Genomic DNA, 16,915 nt, shown 5'->3' with positions numbered 1-16,915 from the left:
TAGTCATAGTAGATATTGTATGATTTTAACAATACATACATAGTCAACAAAACGCCATGTTCAGAACTGATGTTCAGTTGGTAACACTCCGGTCCATCGTAACCAAGCAACGGGGCAACAATGGTGGCGAAGGAAAAGGGTGGGTTTGAGGCAAGGAGTGCTGGGAAAGGCAGCTTCCTTTCCCACAAACCAGAATCTGGGCAGTTGCGCTGTGTTTGCATAGACTAAAGCTTCGGGGCGAAAACGTTTTTAATTGTAAAATAGGCAGGTCCGTGAGGAGTGTGACATTTGGTGTTACCTACCTGGCAGACTAGCTCGATTCACAGCCAATCACTTAATGGACGCGTGAGAAGAGCAGAAGATTGTGCAGGGAAACACGGGCCCGCGGCCAGAGGTGGAACTCATGCAGTAGAGACGGAACCATGGAATATGCAGGGTAAGTGCTAGCTAGCGGGACGGTGGCTATACCCGTTCTCATTGCCTTTACATTTGCATCAACTCGCTACACTTCAACAACAGCAAGGTATGGTTACCTGACAGTCCTCTGATTGTCTATGGACCCACAGATTTAGCTAAAGTTACCTTTAAACAGTATGATGTACAGCCTAGCACATCGCTTAGCTAGCAAACAGTGTTAGCGAGCTATCGTTAGCTAGCTAGCCAACTAGATTACTACACGCGATGCATTCTACAAACAGCTACTCAGTTGTGTTTATGTATTAACTAGCAACATAAGTGACCTTAATATCCACATGCCAGTGATCGTGAGGATGGAATTCGGCACGTTCAGCTCGCTAACTAGTTTGCTATTTAAGTGTTGTGTTTCTTTCTACGTTGGTTGAGCTCCATAACACAAAGTAGGTTGTGCTTGGTGGCTAGCTATGATAAAGCTGTGGCTAGCTATATTCATTTCCCAACTTTATTTACTGGCTTCTTCGCGACATCGATAAAGATATTTAATTTTGCTAAATTAGTTGCTAACCTAGCTCCCTGGCTAACGTTTGCTATATAAATAAGAATATTTTGAGCATCAGGATTTTGAAAATTGAAATTACAGCAAAAGATTTAGGATGCGAATTGACATACGATTACCAAATCATTCTTCCAACTAGTAAATGCCTGTTGGCCAGGTTGTGTTTGATTTGCTGCTCGGTCTGCTGGATAGCTAACGTTAGACTAGCGTTAATTAGCAAGCTGTGACATTGAAATTTCGAACGAGACACTTCCACCACACGCACTGAGCAACAAGACGGGTGCCAGTTCAGTTCCTTAGCACAACACCTGAGTCAGATTTTTGCATCCACCTGAATTAAACAGTTCTAGCTAGATGTCTAGCCCTATCTAGCAACGTTAGCAAGCTTGTTGTTGTATTGATTGTCCAACTAACTAGCTGGCAAATTAAGTAATTGGGCATTGACAGGTTAAGTGCACGGTGAGGAGCACTATACGGTAGGGACAGTAGCTGTAAGGGTAATGAATGTCAAGATCACGAAAACTACATTTACAAATAACAAGATTACGAAACTAGTACAAATCAATTCCCTGTCTTCTTTCCTGGGAAAAATGCCTGGCCAAATAAAATTATGCTGTATGTATAATATTTTTTCGAAATTGACGTGACATATGGCAGTATGGAGTAAATTTACCAGGCCAGGTGGTGTGTTGTGGTGCGTATCCACTGAGATGTCCTAATTCTGGTTTACAAAGATTTCATTCATTTTTTTTCATTTTACCAATATCACGGACAGGTCGGGGTTTGTAATGGAGGATTGGTTTTAAGGGTGTTGAAGTTCAGTTTTGGTACTATTGACACATGACAACATTGAAGTGCAGTGAGTAATGTTGCTTCATTTAATAAGCGAATTAATGCAGAATAAACTTTGGCTGCTGGGTGAAATCTTAGCATATGCTCTGTATTAAATCTTTGCCTAGAAGCTTATATATATGATTTGTTTATTTATTGTGTTTAACCGTTGTTTGTCAGGTCAGCTAAGAACCGAGAAAGCCCGGTTGGGAATTTCTCAAATTAACAACCCATATCATTTCATTAAGTGCCATGGGGTGAGCCAGGACCTCAATATAATCTCACATTATAAAGTGCTACCTACCAGCACTGCACATGGAGACTATATTTACTTGGTACAGAGGGAGGAGTGTCCCCTACTGGCTGCTAAACACCACTCCCAACAGCGACTTTCAATCTTCAGCAGCAGCCTGGGAGGAGGTGATTTGGCTTCATACATTCAGCATGACAAGGGCATAAGGTCATATGGCTCTTTGCCATTTGAATGGTAACATGCTTAAATAGGAAGCCTACATACAACCATAGTTCTCAATTCCTAATTCAATTTTCAGGTACCTCTGTATATTTAAATGTATTTGCACATCAGTTTCTTACCATTGCAACTATATTATGTTTTTTTTTTGGTATGTGCCAACAGTAGCCACTCTCACGTATTGAACAACATGTTGTTTTTCTCTTTGAGTTCTTTTGCTAAGCAGTGAAAGCTTTTGATGTTATATTATTTATACAAATTTGAACTTAAGGCTAAAAGTATGTTTACATGCAAGGGAGAATGTACTTGATTTGCATTGTATGATTTCAGTAGGATTGCACCTGGATTACCACATGAAAAAACCTGGAAATAATTGACCGTTTCTAATATAATAAACATACAGGCTGTTTCTGTTTGTAATATAATAAACTGTTTATGTTATTTTTCTCTTCACAGTAAACACAGCAAAAACAGGCTGGCCATGTCTTGCTTTTCCGTGATCTATTAAAACACCTATTTTGATTATGGTCAAGATGATATTGATATTTTTCAAGTAACTATTGTTAGGACCTCAGCCTTACCTTATTTTTGTGTTTTAGAAACTATTATTGTATTATTTGCAGGTAATAAAAGGAGCTGGCAGGAAATTCAGCAGTTATGTATAACCATGTTTGCATATTGGTGAAGTATTGATTACAAAAAAACTGCAAAATTTTCTCAGTGCCCTCTGGTTCCATCTGTCTGCCCAGGAGCAGAAAGTCCAGCCCCCAGCCACCTTTGGATCCAGGAGAGAGTGATGAGAGGGATTCTGGGATGCCCACTTTTAACCAAACCCACATGAAGAATGCGTTCCGTCTAATGAATGACCTGAGGAGGTAGGCCTCAGTCTCGCTTGGAAATTGCATTGTTGCCACTGACCTCCACACTCTACGTCAGTTATACCTGAAGCAGGCTGGTGGCAAATGAACTTGTACGATATTAATTTGGCCCAACTCAATACGATAGTAAGTTGAAATGCAGTCCAGCCTAGGGGAGAAGACCCTAGACATGTTTATCCTTGATGGGAAGATCTTGCGTTATGTATCATTGTCGAGTGCAAACTGAACGGATCATAAACTGATGGAGCCAGAACATCTGTTAAGGACATCCTCTTAAAAGGGGTTGCTGTGATGTTTTTACAAGGACAGTGAAGAAGACTCAATGGAAATCTTTAACAACCCAGTTATGAAAGTTAGGGCTCTGATTTGAGTGCCTCCAGAGCAAAATGTCCTTGAAAATTATAGTTAGTGGATGTAGTTTTGTGCCATGGATGGTTTCCATCTAACTACAGGGTGTCTTGCAGTAAGAAGATGCTTTGTGATGTGCTGCTGGTGGCGGAGGATGTTGAGGTTCCTGCTCACAAGGTGGTGTTGGCCTCTTGCAGCCCCTACTTCTGTGCCATGTTTACAGGTATGATTGCATACTTGAGATGTGCCCTTGAGATGCTTCAGAATTGAATTTCCTGCTCCAGTGTAAACCACTGAAGTGTCTGTGAAGAGTTTTGAAAGATATGTGCTGCAATGGAGTTGAATACAATATGCATTCATCCAAACTCTGCTACAGTCTTTGCTGTGTAGCTGTTGGTGTTGTAAGTCATTGTTTCTGTGTTTGATAAAAATGTTGTGAATTACGTCCAGTATGATTTGAGTCTAATGAGCAGTTCTGAACAGTTCTGCACTTTTGACCAGAGAATTACAAACCCCATATTTCCATGTTAAAGTTTCAGCTCACGTAGACTCCAAAAATTCTGTACAAAAATACTATGGGCCCTGATTACACAACACAAACTTAATGTAATGACCAAACTCTAAGTGAACGAGGGTGCAAAACGTTTTGGGGATATGACCACTGCTTGTGTTCTTGTATACTTGATAGTCAGAGTATCCTGAAAAAGCCTTGTAAAGCAGTGTTTCTCAATCCACAGTCCAAGAACTGTGGTCTGTCAATGGGAAGTTGCTGACCAGTACCTCAGTGTCACTTTCTAAGTATGTACCTCACTAGCCAAGAAGCTATCTTTAGCTAAATGAATGGTAATTTTTGTGGTTAACTTATACAACCATGGCTTAAATTTCAAGGCAATGGTACAGTAGTTACCATGGCAATGCAAATTCATACAGAGTATTTATTTCATATGGGAATAAAAGCTCAGTCACGTCAGAAGTTATCAGAACAACATTTGACCACTAGTTAGCTAGCCAACCAGTCAGCCAGCCAGCTAGCTACCTATATGTCCCTTTCCAAACAGCAATCTCTTTAAGCTAATCCTAACCCATTATATGACAAATACGATGTATTAAAGATGGTATGACATGATGGTATGACATGATCTTAAGGGGGATTAACCTAAACAATGCTGCAGGAGATGTCTGTATAAGAGAACCCCCACTGTGATAGCTAGTTATTTTGGAGAAAGAAAAAAATACTTAAGGTTGTGATTACCTGCAACTGCAATATCATTAATAGTGTTTTCCATATGCAACATTAGGCATGTATGGTACAGATTTAAATAAACTATCATTCTGTAGATTGAGCACATGGGTACATGGTTAAAAGTTCACTGGAGGGGAGACAGAGAGACAGAGGAAGAGAGAGACACACAACCAGGGAAAACAACAGATGTGAATTTAACCATTACAGGGAGAGCCCAGAGACTTTGTGTACCGACCTCAAAATCTACCATGGTTGGACGACAGATGTTAGCTGCAACCTGTCGGGACGGATGTAATAAGACAGTGGGTTGAGGAGAGTGGATTTTGGCCAGTACTGTCTCAGTTGCCGATTTTACAGAACAAACAGTGAGTAAAATACATGCATCACATAGAAAAGGATATTGAACAGTATCTCACATTTTGACGATGCTGATGCATTCTCATTCAGGTTAATGTTCCCTGGTATGTTTTTACATACCTCACTAATATTCGTTATTTGATCACACCAACTGATGACGTTCATTGCCTCAGTCTGTTAGAGTACAATATGCATGATCATTGAAAGTACATGTGTTCACTGCCTAGCACAATAACATAATTAATTTCACAAACTGCTGGATGCTACCATTTTTGCACTAAAATGTCTTGTGCTTTTGCGCTAAGAGGTGGGTGTTGAGGGCTTTGTGGCCCCAGTGCAAAGCTGGCATGAAAATATCACTTTTCACTGGACCGCACCCTCGTTTGTGCCAGATATCCTCTGTCCTCCCACAAAGGGCAAGTGCTGGGATTTTTGGGTAAAGAAAGGACCAGCTTGGCATTTCACGCAGAGCGCTGTTTTTTTTGCAGCCCAAATTGTACAAATTGCCTATGCTTTACAATAGCTTTCACGTGTGTTGGTACACAGTTATGCCTTATACATGTAAATGTGTGCATTGTGCATCTTGAAGATTTTGTCGTATGGAAATGGAGTAAAAGGCAAGGCTTTATTTAGAGCAGAGTGTTTGCACATGTTAAGGATTTTTTAGGCCCCCCTGTTTTGATTTTGTTTTAGTTGCTATGTGTTTCAGTCAATTAATAAACAAGGAAATCTTTGACATGCACAAAGATTTATGTAGATCGGCTGACAGCACGATCTACATGATTCTTGGTGTCGTCTGTTGATCAGAGAGCTATGGATGGAAAAGGCAACATTTTTCACTCCAATGAAAAACTCTGGTTGTCAAGTAGTAGAGGAGATGTGGGTTCTAGGCTTGCTGGATATGGTATAAGTGCTGATATAAGTTGTAAAGCTTAAAATAATGACATTTTTCACCACTGTTCCTCTGTAGCAAACAACTTGATTGATATTCAGGCACTTATACAGTTCATAATGAAATCAAAATGATGACCAACATCTGCAAGCGTGAAAAGAATTCCACTGAATCTAAGGTTGCTGATCTCAGTACCATGAAGGAAAAGTCACCACCAGTTTGATCTTATTCCCTGCCAATCTCAGCTGCTTTGAAGCCTTGGTGTTTAAGTAACATTACTGTATCTAGGAAATAATGGACATCCCTAAGCATTGACCTAAGTGCTTTCCCTTCCCCTCACACTAGCTCAGTACATTGTGGGTTGGCACTTAAAATGCAGCTGTCTGGTTCAAGTATCCAGCTGATGTGATACTGTCACTCACTAGAATGTGACCCATGTCACATCACATCCCGGGGTGTCACTTTCTTCAAAAGTCCTCAGGGACCCACCCACTGAAGAGCTCTGATGTTACTAACACCAAGGTTCACTCTAGACCCCAGCAGCTCTGTATATTTTGCCTCCATGTGTAAAAATGTGCCTTTATATGAACTCACTACTGGCCGGTCAGTTGGTTATAATATCTCCCAAGCCCCCTGCTGTCAAAAAAGTATTGCATAAAAGGAGGACAGAAGGACAAAAAAATGCCAAGGATGTGTAAGCTGTGACGACACAATGTGAGCATGTGGTGCATGTTCAGACAGCGGCTCTGTGCTTTGGACAGGGGACATGAGTGAGAGCAAAGCCCAGCGCGTAGAGATCAGAGACGTGGATGGCCAGACGCTACGGAAGCTGGTGGACTACATCTACACAGCCGAGATCGAGGTGACGGAGGACAACGTACAGGTGAGGGAATGCTACAGAACAGGGAGACTAGTCTCCGTCCTGGGCCTGAGTGTGACTTTCAGATATAACCTGATCTATCTATCTTCCCACACTGCCTGCTGTGAGGTTTCCTTCATTTCCCCATGAATGTGATCAGCCGTATAGCAAGGCTGAGCAGAGCGGGTTTCTGGCCTTCAGTGCTGATGTGTGTTTCCCTGAACTACTTCTGCGTCATCTCCCTGTTCTCTCTTTGCGGTATTTCTTCAGAGGGGTAGGTGACATAAGTTTTAGTCATTGAATAGATGAGAATTACTACAGTGCCAAAGTGTGTAAATCCCCTTCTTCCCTCCCCATTCCCTCCTCCTTAACGGTGCAGACTGTGTACTCTCTCTTTCCGGGCTGATTTAGCCAGCATTGTAGCGGGCAGCGTGTTTCCTCTCATTATTAGCACAGGAAATGTGCGCCTAGCGAAGGGAAATCCTCTCCCTGTTTGTGTTCTGTGTCTGAGTGGGAAAGAGAGGCAGAGAGCAGAGAGTGTGACTCTGCTGGATTGTGATACAGAGGGAGAGAGTATGAATCTGTGTTGGAGTGTGATACAGAGGAAGAGAGTATGAATGTGTTGCAGTGTGATACAGAGAGAGAGAGAGAGAGTATGAATGTGCTGGAGTGTGATACAGAGGGAGAGAGTATGAATGTGTTGCAGTGTGATACAGAGGGAGAAAGTATGAATCTGTGTCAGATTGTGATACAGAGGGAGAGAATGAATGCAAGTGTGATTTCTTTGTGGGCGTTCTTGAGGCAGGGGCCGCAGCTGGAACCTGTCGTGTAGCCCACTCAGAGTGTGCACATCTAGGGGCAATGTGCAAAAAAAGGTCCAAAGCCCCTTCGGGCAGCAAGCTTGCAAAGTGACCTAGATTTCCCAACCAGCCATGTAGGCGGACAGCCATGAGCAAGCGGAGGCTGTTGCAGCGCACAATAGCACATGCAGGGCTCACACAGGCCTAAATGATACGGAACTGCCCCCCCCCACAGCTCCATTAGAGCTGCGCACAGGCGCTTCATCCAACCAGGAGAAATACAGAGAGAGGGAGCAACCAGGTGAGAGAACCAGAGTTTATGTAGAGCTCTGGAGAGGGGGAGAGCCAAAGAGTTGCTTCCAAAATCCACTCATATCCTGCTGTATGTTTCTGTCGGCTGGACGCTCTTATCTGGGTTAATGTTTAGGCGTTTCCGGCCTTTTGTCCAGGCGGAGTGTTTTGTAAGGTGGCCCCCTGCAGATAAGCACAGGGCCTGTTTGTCTTGGCTCAGTTTGTCTTGTGTGTTAATTGCAGTGGACCACAGCATGGTCTGCTGAAAACAAATTATTGCCTTACTCACTGGCCACATACAGGTGTAGGTGGAGCTTGTCCTTTGTAGGATGTTTATTTTCTCAAAATACAGACTCTTGCGGTTACATTACTTCAGTTGGCTTCTGAGATTGTTCGCTGGCTTAGGACTCTTGTCTTCACATGGTACTGGCTGCTTGTTCACAGGCTTCACTTTAGTGCAACATTGTACAAATTTGTTTATTTTTATGTCACCCGAATGGACTGATAGTGGATGGACATCATTAGATTAATTCATGCATATAATCTAAAGATGAGTGGAACTGTGAAGCACCCACTCTGAGGTAATGTTCATGAGCAAGCAGAAATTTTCAGAAGTATGTCCCTTCTATTCTCCTGTCAAGAACTGAGAATCATTTTTGAATCTTAAGTTGTTAGCAGCTGTTAGCTGAATTAAGTGATAACGAAGTGGTACTGGTTGGTTATTAATGGTTGATAGTATCTCTTAAAAATGTTATCAAGTAGGAATAAGGTGCTATATTATGACAGGACATTCAAAGAAGATTTTTCATTAAAGCTTGTGCGTCTGCTGGATCCACACTTGGCATGTCCTCTTCATTAAATACAATGTCATGAAAAACGGTAATAAAATTCACAGGTGTTTGGAAAGCTGGTTTTAAAAAATGTATTTTTAGAACTCTTAAATTATTAAGCTTCCTCCCTTTAATTGGTATAATAGGAATGCGAAACTAAAGTAAATCAACATGCGAACCATGTGAACCAATCTCAGATTTAAATATGAAAAAGACAAAATGATAATTCTATTGCTCGTCATTACTGCAGTCCCATCTTTGCACTGTTTTATGAGTGTTTTCTACTCGATTACTTTGAAGTGATTACTTTTTGTAGCCAGTGTTTATGCATCAGCACTCAAAGTCGAATTAATTCTAGCTACTTATGTTGGCAGTTGTGACATTAGCGTTCCACTGTAGTAGTCACAATAGATTGTTTGATGTGTGTAGCCTGAGCATGTGTTGTTAAGTACATCCATTAGACATTTGCGTTTTGAAAATGGTTATCTGATGTACTGTTTACCTTTCCCCTATTCTGTATGTCTCTCACAGCAATTAATGTGATAAAGCAAAAAACAAAGTCTTTGTCTTCTCCAGTTGTCCTGTTTATTTATGTGAGGCATGTGCAAACACTGGAGTTTTAGAGATGTGCACATTTCCACAAATGGTTCCATGCTTTCTGTTTTTTCACCTGAGTTCAGTGCAGGTCTTTATCCCTTCCCCATGGCTACCTTGGTCGAATGTTAAAAGTTTGTTTCATTCCATTTTTCCCCTGATTTGCATGATTTCAGTGTTTTTTTTTTTTTGCCGTACCAATGTCTGAGTCTCTTAATGATGAACGTAGATTTGGGTGTCTGGTACAGCAGTATAACCAGCCATTCAGGGTGCCTCTCGGTGAGGTGGAGCAGAACCGAATGCGGGCTGGAGAGCAGCGCTGTGAATATTAGCAGAGGACACTGTGACCCCTCTCCCCGGCTCTGAGCCTCTGCCTGCCCCCATCCTGTGTCTCCCCTGTGGGGCAGGTGCTGCTGCCGGCTGCCAGTCTCCTGCAGCTGATGGACGTGCGCCAGGCGTGCTGCGACTTCCTGCAGACGCAGCTCCACCCGACCAACTGCCTGGGCATCCGCGCCTTCGCCGACCTGCACACCTGCACGCAGCTGCTCAGCCAAGCCCACGCCTACGCAGGTCAGCCACCGGGAAGGCCGCGCTTTAGGGGGCCGCACTCAGGAGCGGGGTCAGGCCAATCGGGAGTCAGAAAGTCCTCTGATTGTGTGTTTGTGTGTGTGCGCGTGTGTGTTGAACAGAACAGCACTTCTCAGAGGTGATGCTGGGGGAGGAGTTCATGGGCCTGTCCCTGCAGCAGGTGTGCAGCCTCATCTCCAGCGACAAGCTCACGGTGTCCACCGAGGAGAAGGTAGGCGGGCGCGGTGCTGTGGATGTGCTGTGGCGTGCCCCAGACTGCGCTGACACAGACAGACTGAGAGTACTACCAGAGCTAATCTATATCCTTCCCTCTCTCTCTATCCTTCCCTTTCTCTCTCTATCCCTCCTTCCCTCTCTCCCTCTCTCTTGCTATCTCTCCCTCTCTTTCGATATCCCTCCCTCTCTGTTGCTATTTCTCCCAGTCTGTCACTGTGCCTCCCTCTCTCTCACTATCCCTCCCTCTCCTTCTCTATCCCTCACTCTCTGTTGTTATCCCTCCCTCTCTTTTGCTGTCCCTCCCTCCCTCTATCTCTTTCTCTTTATGGGCCTCATGCCTCACCGACTCCAGTGCTTTCCCAGCATGCTCTTCTGTACAACCAACATGGAAAAATCCTACCTCATATGGACAGGGCCTTTGGATGTGTCGGTCAGCTAGCTGGACACTTTTACGTGCTGAAAGGGTGATGTAGAGGTGTATGGACTCTTGGGGCACTGGTGGAGAAAGCCCTGTTAGAATGTAGCACTGTATTCTGAAGGCCTCATTTATTCATGGCCTTGTTTATTTTCCCATGGCTGCTGCCAAGTTCTAGCATGCGCTAGTAACAGTACATCGGTCAAACCGTCCGAATGCTCCTGTTGTTTCTTCTTAGAGAAGACTGTGAAATGCCTCCATTATGTGAGCTGTAGAAGTGACGCCAGTGTGTGTCAGTCTCTATATTCACCTCATTCTTTGTCAGGTGTTTGAGGCCATGATTTCGTGGATAAAGCACGATAAAGAAGCGCGTCTGGAGCACATGCCAAAGCTGATGGAGCACGTCCGGCTGCCCCTGCTTTCCAGGGATTACCTGGTTCAGGTCTGATTATACATTACATTACATTCATTTCACGGTTCAGTCCGTTCAGCTTTTTGGCTCTCTCTTATGGTGCTCTTATACTCTCAGTGGGGCTCAAACTGCCTTGCCCGCTCCACTACAGTGAAATGAAATGCTTCATTGTGTTCTCTAAGAGGAGGAAAATGCAGCTCACTGTCCTCAGCTGTGTCGATTTGAAATGAAAATCTCTACTTTGAATGGGACCCTGGTGATCCTATATGCCGCGATGTGATTGGCCAGATAGTGGAAGAGGAGGCGCTGATCAAGAACAACAACACCTGCAAGGACTTTCTCATCGAGGCCATGAAGTACCACCTGCTGCCTGCGGACCAGCGGCACCTCATAAAGACAGACAGGACGCGCCCACGCACACCCGTCAGCCTGCCCAAGGTAAGACAGTGTGGACACGTACACACACACACACACACACGCGGAAACACAAGCGTACATTTTTAACTTCTTTTAAGAAGAAGTTAAAAATGTACGCTTTGACTTTGCATATAGACTTTGCATATAGTTGCAGACAACAGGAAGAAGATTAATTTCTTACAGATTTAACTGAGATGTTGGAGTAATAAAGCATTGCCTCTCCCTTTCTTCCTTTCTCTCTGTCTCTCTCTCTCTCTCTCTCTCTATCTCTCGCTCTCTCTCTCAGGTGATGATTGTGGTGGGAGGACAGGCTCCTAAGGCCATCCGCAGTGTGGAGTGCTATGACTTCCAGGAGGACCGCTGGTACCAGGTGGCTGACCTGCCCTCGCGACGCTGCCGCGCAGGTGACCCCCCCCCCCCCCCCCCCCCATTCCTGTGTGCTGTTCTTCCTTTGCACCCTCAGGCATCACTGATCCCAGACTCTGCTACACTCCCCCCCCCCCCCCCTGTATTTCTCTCCTCTCTTTCTCTCTCTCTCTCTGTGTCCCTCTCTCTCTCTCTGTCTCTCTCTCACTATCTCTCTCTCTCTGTCTCACTTTCTCTCTCTCACTCTCTCACTCTCTGTCTCACTCTCTCTCTCTTTCATTCTCTCTCTCTCTCTCTCTCTGTCTCTCACTCTCTCTTTCATTCTCTCTCTCTCTCTCTCTCTCTCTCTCTCTCTGTCTCTCACTCTCTCACTCTCTGTTTCTCTCTCTGTCTCTCACTCTCTCTGTCTCTGTCTCTCTCTCTGTCAGGCGTGGTGTACATGGCGGGGCGGGTCTACGCCGTGGGCGGGTTTAACGGCTCCCTGCGGGTGCGGACGGTGGACGTGTACGACGGGGTGCGGGACCAGTGGAGCTCCATCCCCAGCATGCAGGAGCGGCGCAGCACCCTGGGGGCGGCCGTGCTGGGAGACTTCCTGTACGCGGTGGGCGGGTTCGACGGCAGCACAGGTAAGCCCCGCCCTGCCCTGCCCTGCCCTGCCCTGCTTTGCCCTGCCTGGCCCCGGGCATGGCTTCCCCACGCAGAACACAAGCTTAGGCAGCGCCTTTGAAAAGCATTCCCGCACAGTGAAAGAGCTGCATGTGCCACTTGCTTGGGCTGTGTTAGAGGCAGGCCGTCCGGGGGTCAGTGGGGCAGGGATCCTCTGTGTGGGGCGCTGGGGATGAATGCAGCGATTGTTTGGAGGAGACAGTAGGCTCTGTGATGCAGGCCTGTATCAGATGGCTCCGGCACCCGGGGCAGCGCGGGGGGCAGGGTGGGGGCACTGCGGGGGCAGCGCTGGGTAATAGGGAGTGCACCATGCATAGAGTCACTGTGTCTTTCCCTCTCCTCCCAGGCCTGTCCTCGGTGGAGGCCTACAACTACAAGACCAATGAATGGGTCTTTGTGGCCCCCATGAACACACGGCGCAGCAGTGTGGGGGTCGGGGTGGTGGACGGTAAGGACAGCGGCTCCCTTCCTCTGACCTGTCTCTTCCCACTAATGGTCAGTTCTGTTTTAATCACATGTCATTTAATAAGTATGACTTGGATAAGTTTGAGTGATTTTTCAGGTGACTCGTAGACAATAACACCACCCACGTCACTAGCTATTATTCAGATCGCTGTGTGTGACCTGCTGAGCACTGATCAGGGGTCATTGTTGCTGACAGAGGTGAAGGGAGTGGTGTGGACTGCAACCACGATGTCAGCCTCCTTGTGCATTTTGTGTGTGTGTGTGTGTGTGTGTGTGTGTAGTATGTTTCTTGTTGTATTGGTGTATTTGACTGCATGTGTTGTGTATTTCTCAGTGTGTGGTGTGTGTGTTGTGCAGGGAAGCTGTACGCAGTGGGTGGATATGACGGGGCGTCCCGGCAGTGCCTCAGCACAGTGGAGGAGTACAACCCAGTCAGTAACCAGTGGGGCTACGTGGCCGACATGAGCACCAGACGCAGTGGAGCAGGTGGGATATCCTCCTCCTTGCTCAGAGACACACTCCGTCTTTCATTAACCTACAGAGGAAACCATAATTTCATGTTGTCCCCACCTGGTGGGTTGTGGTGGTACTGCAAGCACATTTTTCGAGATGTATGTTGTTTCTTAGTCTGGTATGTTGAGAGAGTGACTTGGACAATGTGTGTGTCTCTAATGTGTGACTAGATCAATTATATGCATATGGTGAGAGGGCTGAATCGTGAGTGTGTGTGTACGCCCACAGGTGTGCTGATCAGTGTGTGATCATTATAGGTATGTGTGTGTGCGTGTATCTACAGGCGTTGGCGTGCTGAGTGGGCAGCTGTATGCAGCAGGGGGGCATGACGGCCCCCTGGTCAGGAAGAGCGTGGAGGTGTATGACCCCCCGACTAACACCTGGAGGCAGGTGTCTGACATGAACATGTGCCGGAGGAACGCAGGTGAGACACACACTCACTCTGACCCATAGTGACACTCCTCGACTATGATTCTGAGGCATATGCTTCACTTTAGTAGTAATGACACGCTCACATCGTTATTAAACAAAGGATTGTTCTCTGCTGCCATGCTCTTTGGGTCTTCCGATGTCCCACTCAGTACACTCCATAGGTGAGCTTAGTCCATTTAGGACAGCAACAGCAGTCTGCTGTTAGTCTCTTTCTGTATTGCCAATACCAAACCCTGCTGTCTGAGTGCTGGCTGAAGAATCAGAGTTCTGTGCTTTGTGTGTCTGATTCTCCTGCACTTGTTGCCCCCTTGGAGATTGTGCGCCTGACCTCTGACCTCGTGTGTGCGCAGGTGTGTGTGCGATTAACGGGCTGCTGTACGTGATTGGTGGGGACGACGGCTCCTGCAACCTCTCGTCGGTGGAGTACTATGACCCCTCCACAGACAAGTGGAGCCTTATTCCCACCAACATGAGCAATGGGCGGAGCTATGCGGGTAAGGGGAGGGGACTCCTCCTGGATCTTACTCTCTTCTTAGAGCTGTTCCTACTTCTGCTCTTGCTAGGGCTAACTGCTGTTTTGTGTCCCCCCCACCAAGGAGTATCAGTCATTGACAAGCCGTTATGACTACACGCCCCAGGCAGCAGGGACCCAAGGCCACCCCAGAATAGAGACTACGAAGGAAGCACAGATGTCTAACTGGGCGTCAGCTTACAGCACCACACGGGCACTGTGGAAGACACCCGTGAAGGGGGCCTGATTCAGCACGGGCCAGAGCTGATGCAACGGTCAGCCAACAGAAACAGAATGGAAGGGTGGATCGCCTGGGCCAGGCTGACCTCAGCCTGATAACAAAGCTGCCTGGTACAGAACTCAACAGTCACTGCCAAAAGACAGGGCGGAGAGTCAGGGGGGCCCTTTCTCTCCTCAGTACTGATGTCATTACGCAGCAGCGGTGTTATGGTGCTGTGCTTCCCTGAGCACTTCATAACTGAACAAAGAACATGGATAAACTGGAGCGGACCAGTACGCTGTAGTAGTTTTAAAAAAATTAACTTAAGCTAAGCACACAAGGCTTGATGGACCTGGAAACAAGACTGCAGCCTGCAGGATCTGGAGTCAAACTGTGCCAACGGAGATCAGCCCAGCTGGAGGGCTGTCTCTCTCTACCGCCACACTACTGATCTGAAACGCACTGAATCGTCTGTCCTCTGTATTTCAACTCCTGAAGTGAAAGAACAGCGGAGCAGAACCACGGCTGTGGCACCCAGGCTTTCTGGCCTGTCTGTTGAGGCAGCCACAGCATCGTCGGAGGACCAACCCAGACCATCATGCAAAGGGATCCAGAGGAACTCGGGAGCCCTCCTAATACTCATGTACTTACAAAGGATTGAATTTGCTCGGTCAGGAGATCACGCCTGGTGTTACACCATGGTGACCCTGACTGCACATTGCAGTCCGGTGTATCCGCACTGTTTCATACTCGACTCAAGGTCACAAGGACGAGCTTTCCAAGACATGTTTACTCAGCCATCATCTCTGAAGGAGGGAACAGAACTACCGCCTCCATGCAGCACTTTTCCAAATCATGCTTCTCCACACCATGCTTAATTTAAAGTTTCCAATATGTCGCTGGCAGTTTATTCTGATTTGACAGTAATGTACCTCATTAAAATCCTGTGGTGCTCACCCAGGGTTTGTGAAGAGAAGGGTTGATGCGTGCTTCCAAAGGAATGGTTCCCATTCACGGTGCAGGTGCCGTCTCTAGGTTTTTTAAAAAAGGCGTTGATCTTCCTTTTGGGCAGCCATTAGGTGATAATTTGGTTTATGTTACGAAACCGGGGGTGACTTTATCGTGAGGATGGCTTTAAGTTAATGATAAGCTTAAGTTATTTGAGTTTACATAACAGTGGCAGGATATTTGAGTTGCACAAGTTCAGTCTGAGTGTTTTAGTTTGACCTTGTTAACCCAGCAATGCACAGATGCAGTGTTGCTGCACGCTTTTAGTTTGCCGTTGCTCTTTTACGCTCCATGGCCAGTGACATTTCGAAATGAGCGCTTTCTTGACCCAAGTTTTGTCCGTTCTAATTTTCTGATCATTGCTTCACAGTTCCACGTGCTAAAAATTTAACTTACTCTCTGGAAAAAGACTGTTGATTCTAAAAACGCAGAAGCCATCAGCATCAATACAGAATCCGTATGCATTGTAAGTAACATTGCACCAAAACAAAAGCTGCTGATGGACATTTGTTCCATGTACTCTGCATTCATAAATCAAAGGTTTATTGAACTTCCAGCTGGAGATCAAACCTCATGTAATCCACCTTCTTCCACTTAACTGCTGTTCTGTTACAGTGCGAGTCTGTGGAAACAAACATATGATGTTAGGCAAAGCCTGGAGTCATGAAGACGCCTTTTTTAAATGGCCCCCAGGCTGCATCTCAGTGGATAGTCATAGCAGGAATTTTCAAGGCTTCTCACTGCCCTGATGCTCCTCCTCCAGCCTCTCGCCTCTGTCCTGGGCTGCAGTGGTGGAATGTGGACCTGGAGTCCCGGACGTTTTCATACCTGAAAACTCGCTCAGTGTTTCTTTGCTGAGAAAACCTCAACCCTTTCTGAAGACCTTTCCTCTTTTTACTCTCATCGGCCCTTTATTTACAAGCAGGGAGGCATTGCAGGGTATTGTGGCCTTTAATAAATAATGGACAACCTTCCTATTCTGAACAGAATATTAGAACAATGATGCAACAAGGACCTTGTGACCCAACAGGTGAAGAGGTGAGAGGACTGCTTCTGTCAGTATGATTTTTCTATCTTTGGTATGTAATTGAATAAATATATAGAAACTTACAATGCTGTGTGCTGTTGTCACTCTGTAAAGCACCTTCCAGTGGATTAAAAGGTGTTAAAGCCTAGTGCACAGTGAATTCTGCTTTTGCTCTGGCAAATTCTTAGCTCCCTGTAAACAGCAGTGGACTCAGAGCCAGACATGCGCAAGCTTTCTGGCCTGTTCACAGCAATGGCTATGAGCCATGCACTCAGTGCCACGCTCAGTGTT

General features: G+C 45.9%; 1 protein-coding gene across 1 annotated transcript; it reads left to right on the top strand.

Moving 5' to 3' along the window:
• The first annotated feature begins 124 nt into the window (after positions 1-124).
• Positions 125-16,634, top strand: klhl3 (kelch-like family member 3). Its single transcript, XM_036549072.1, has 15 exons — positions 125-436; positions 3,026-3,151; positions 3,619-3,725; positions 6,756-6,877; positions 9,776-9,938; positions 10,058-10,167; positions 10,913-11,029; positions 11,288-11,437; positions 11,703-11,820; positions 12,211-12,408; positions 12,795-12,896; positions 13,271-13,399; positions 13,710-13,850; positions 14,209-14,352; positions 14,455-16,634. The coding sequence occupies exons 1-15, from the start codon at positions 423-425 to the stop codon at positions 14,481-14,483; spliced, it is 1,770 nt and encodes a 589-aa protein (XP_036404965.1). The 5' UTR covers positions 125-422; the 3' UTR covers positions 14,484-16,634.
• Positions 16,635-16,915: the final 281 nt, after the last annotated feature.

The sequence above is a fragment of the Megalops cyprinoides genome, chromosome 16 (assembly GCF_013368585.1).
Source record: "Megalops cyprinoides isolate fMegCyp1 chromosome 16, fMegCyp1.pri, whole genome shotgun sequence".
Taxonomy (NCBI): Eukaryota; Metazoa; Chordata; class Actinopteri; order Elopiformes; family Megalopidae; genus Megalops; species Megalops cyprinoides.
The sequence above is the reverse complement of the archived record's forward strand: the minus strand, read 5'-3'. Positions and strand labels throughout refer to the sequence as shown.

Bases quoted from the DNA above. Each gene is read 5' to 3' on its own strand.
- klhl3 (XM_036549072.1), top strand. The intron at 10,168-10,912 runs GTAGGCGGGCGC...ATTCTTTGTCAG, and splicing joins CGGTGTCCACCGAGGAGAAG to GTGTTTGAGGCCATGATTTC. The intron at 13,400-13,709 runs GTGGGATATCCT...GTGTATCTACAG, and splicing joins CACCAGACGCAGTGGAGCAG to GCGTTGGCGTGCTGAGTGGG.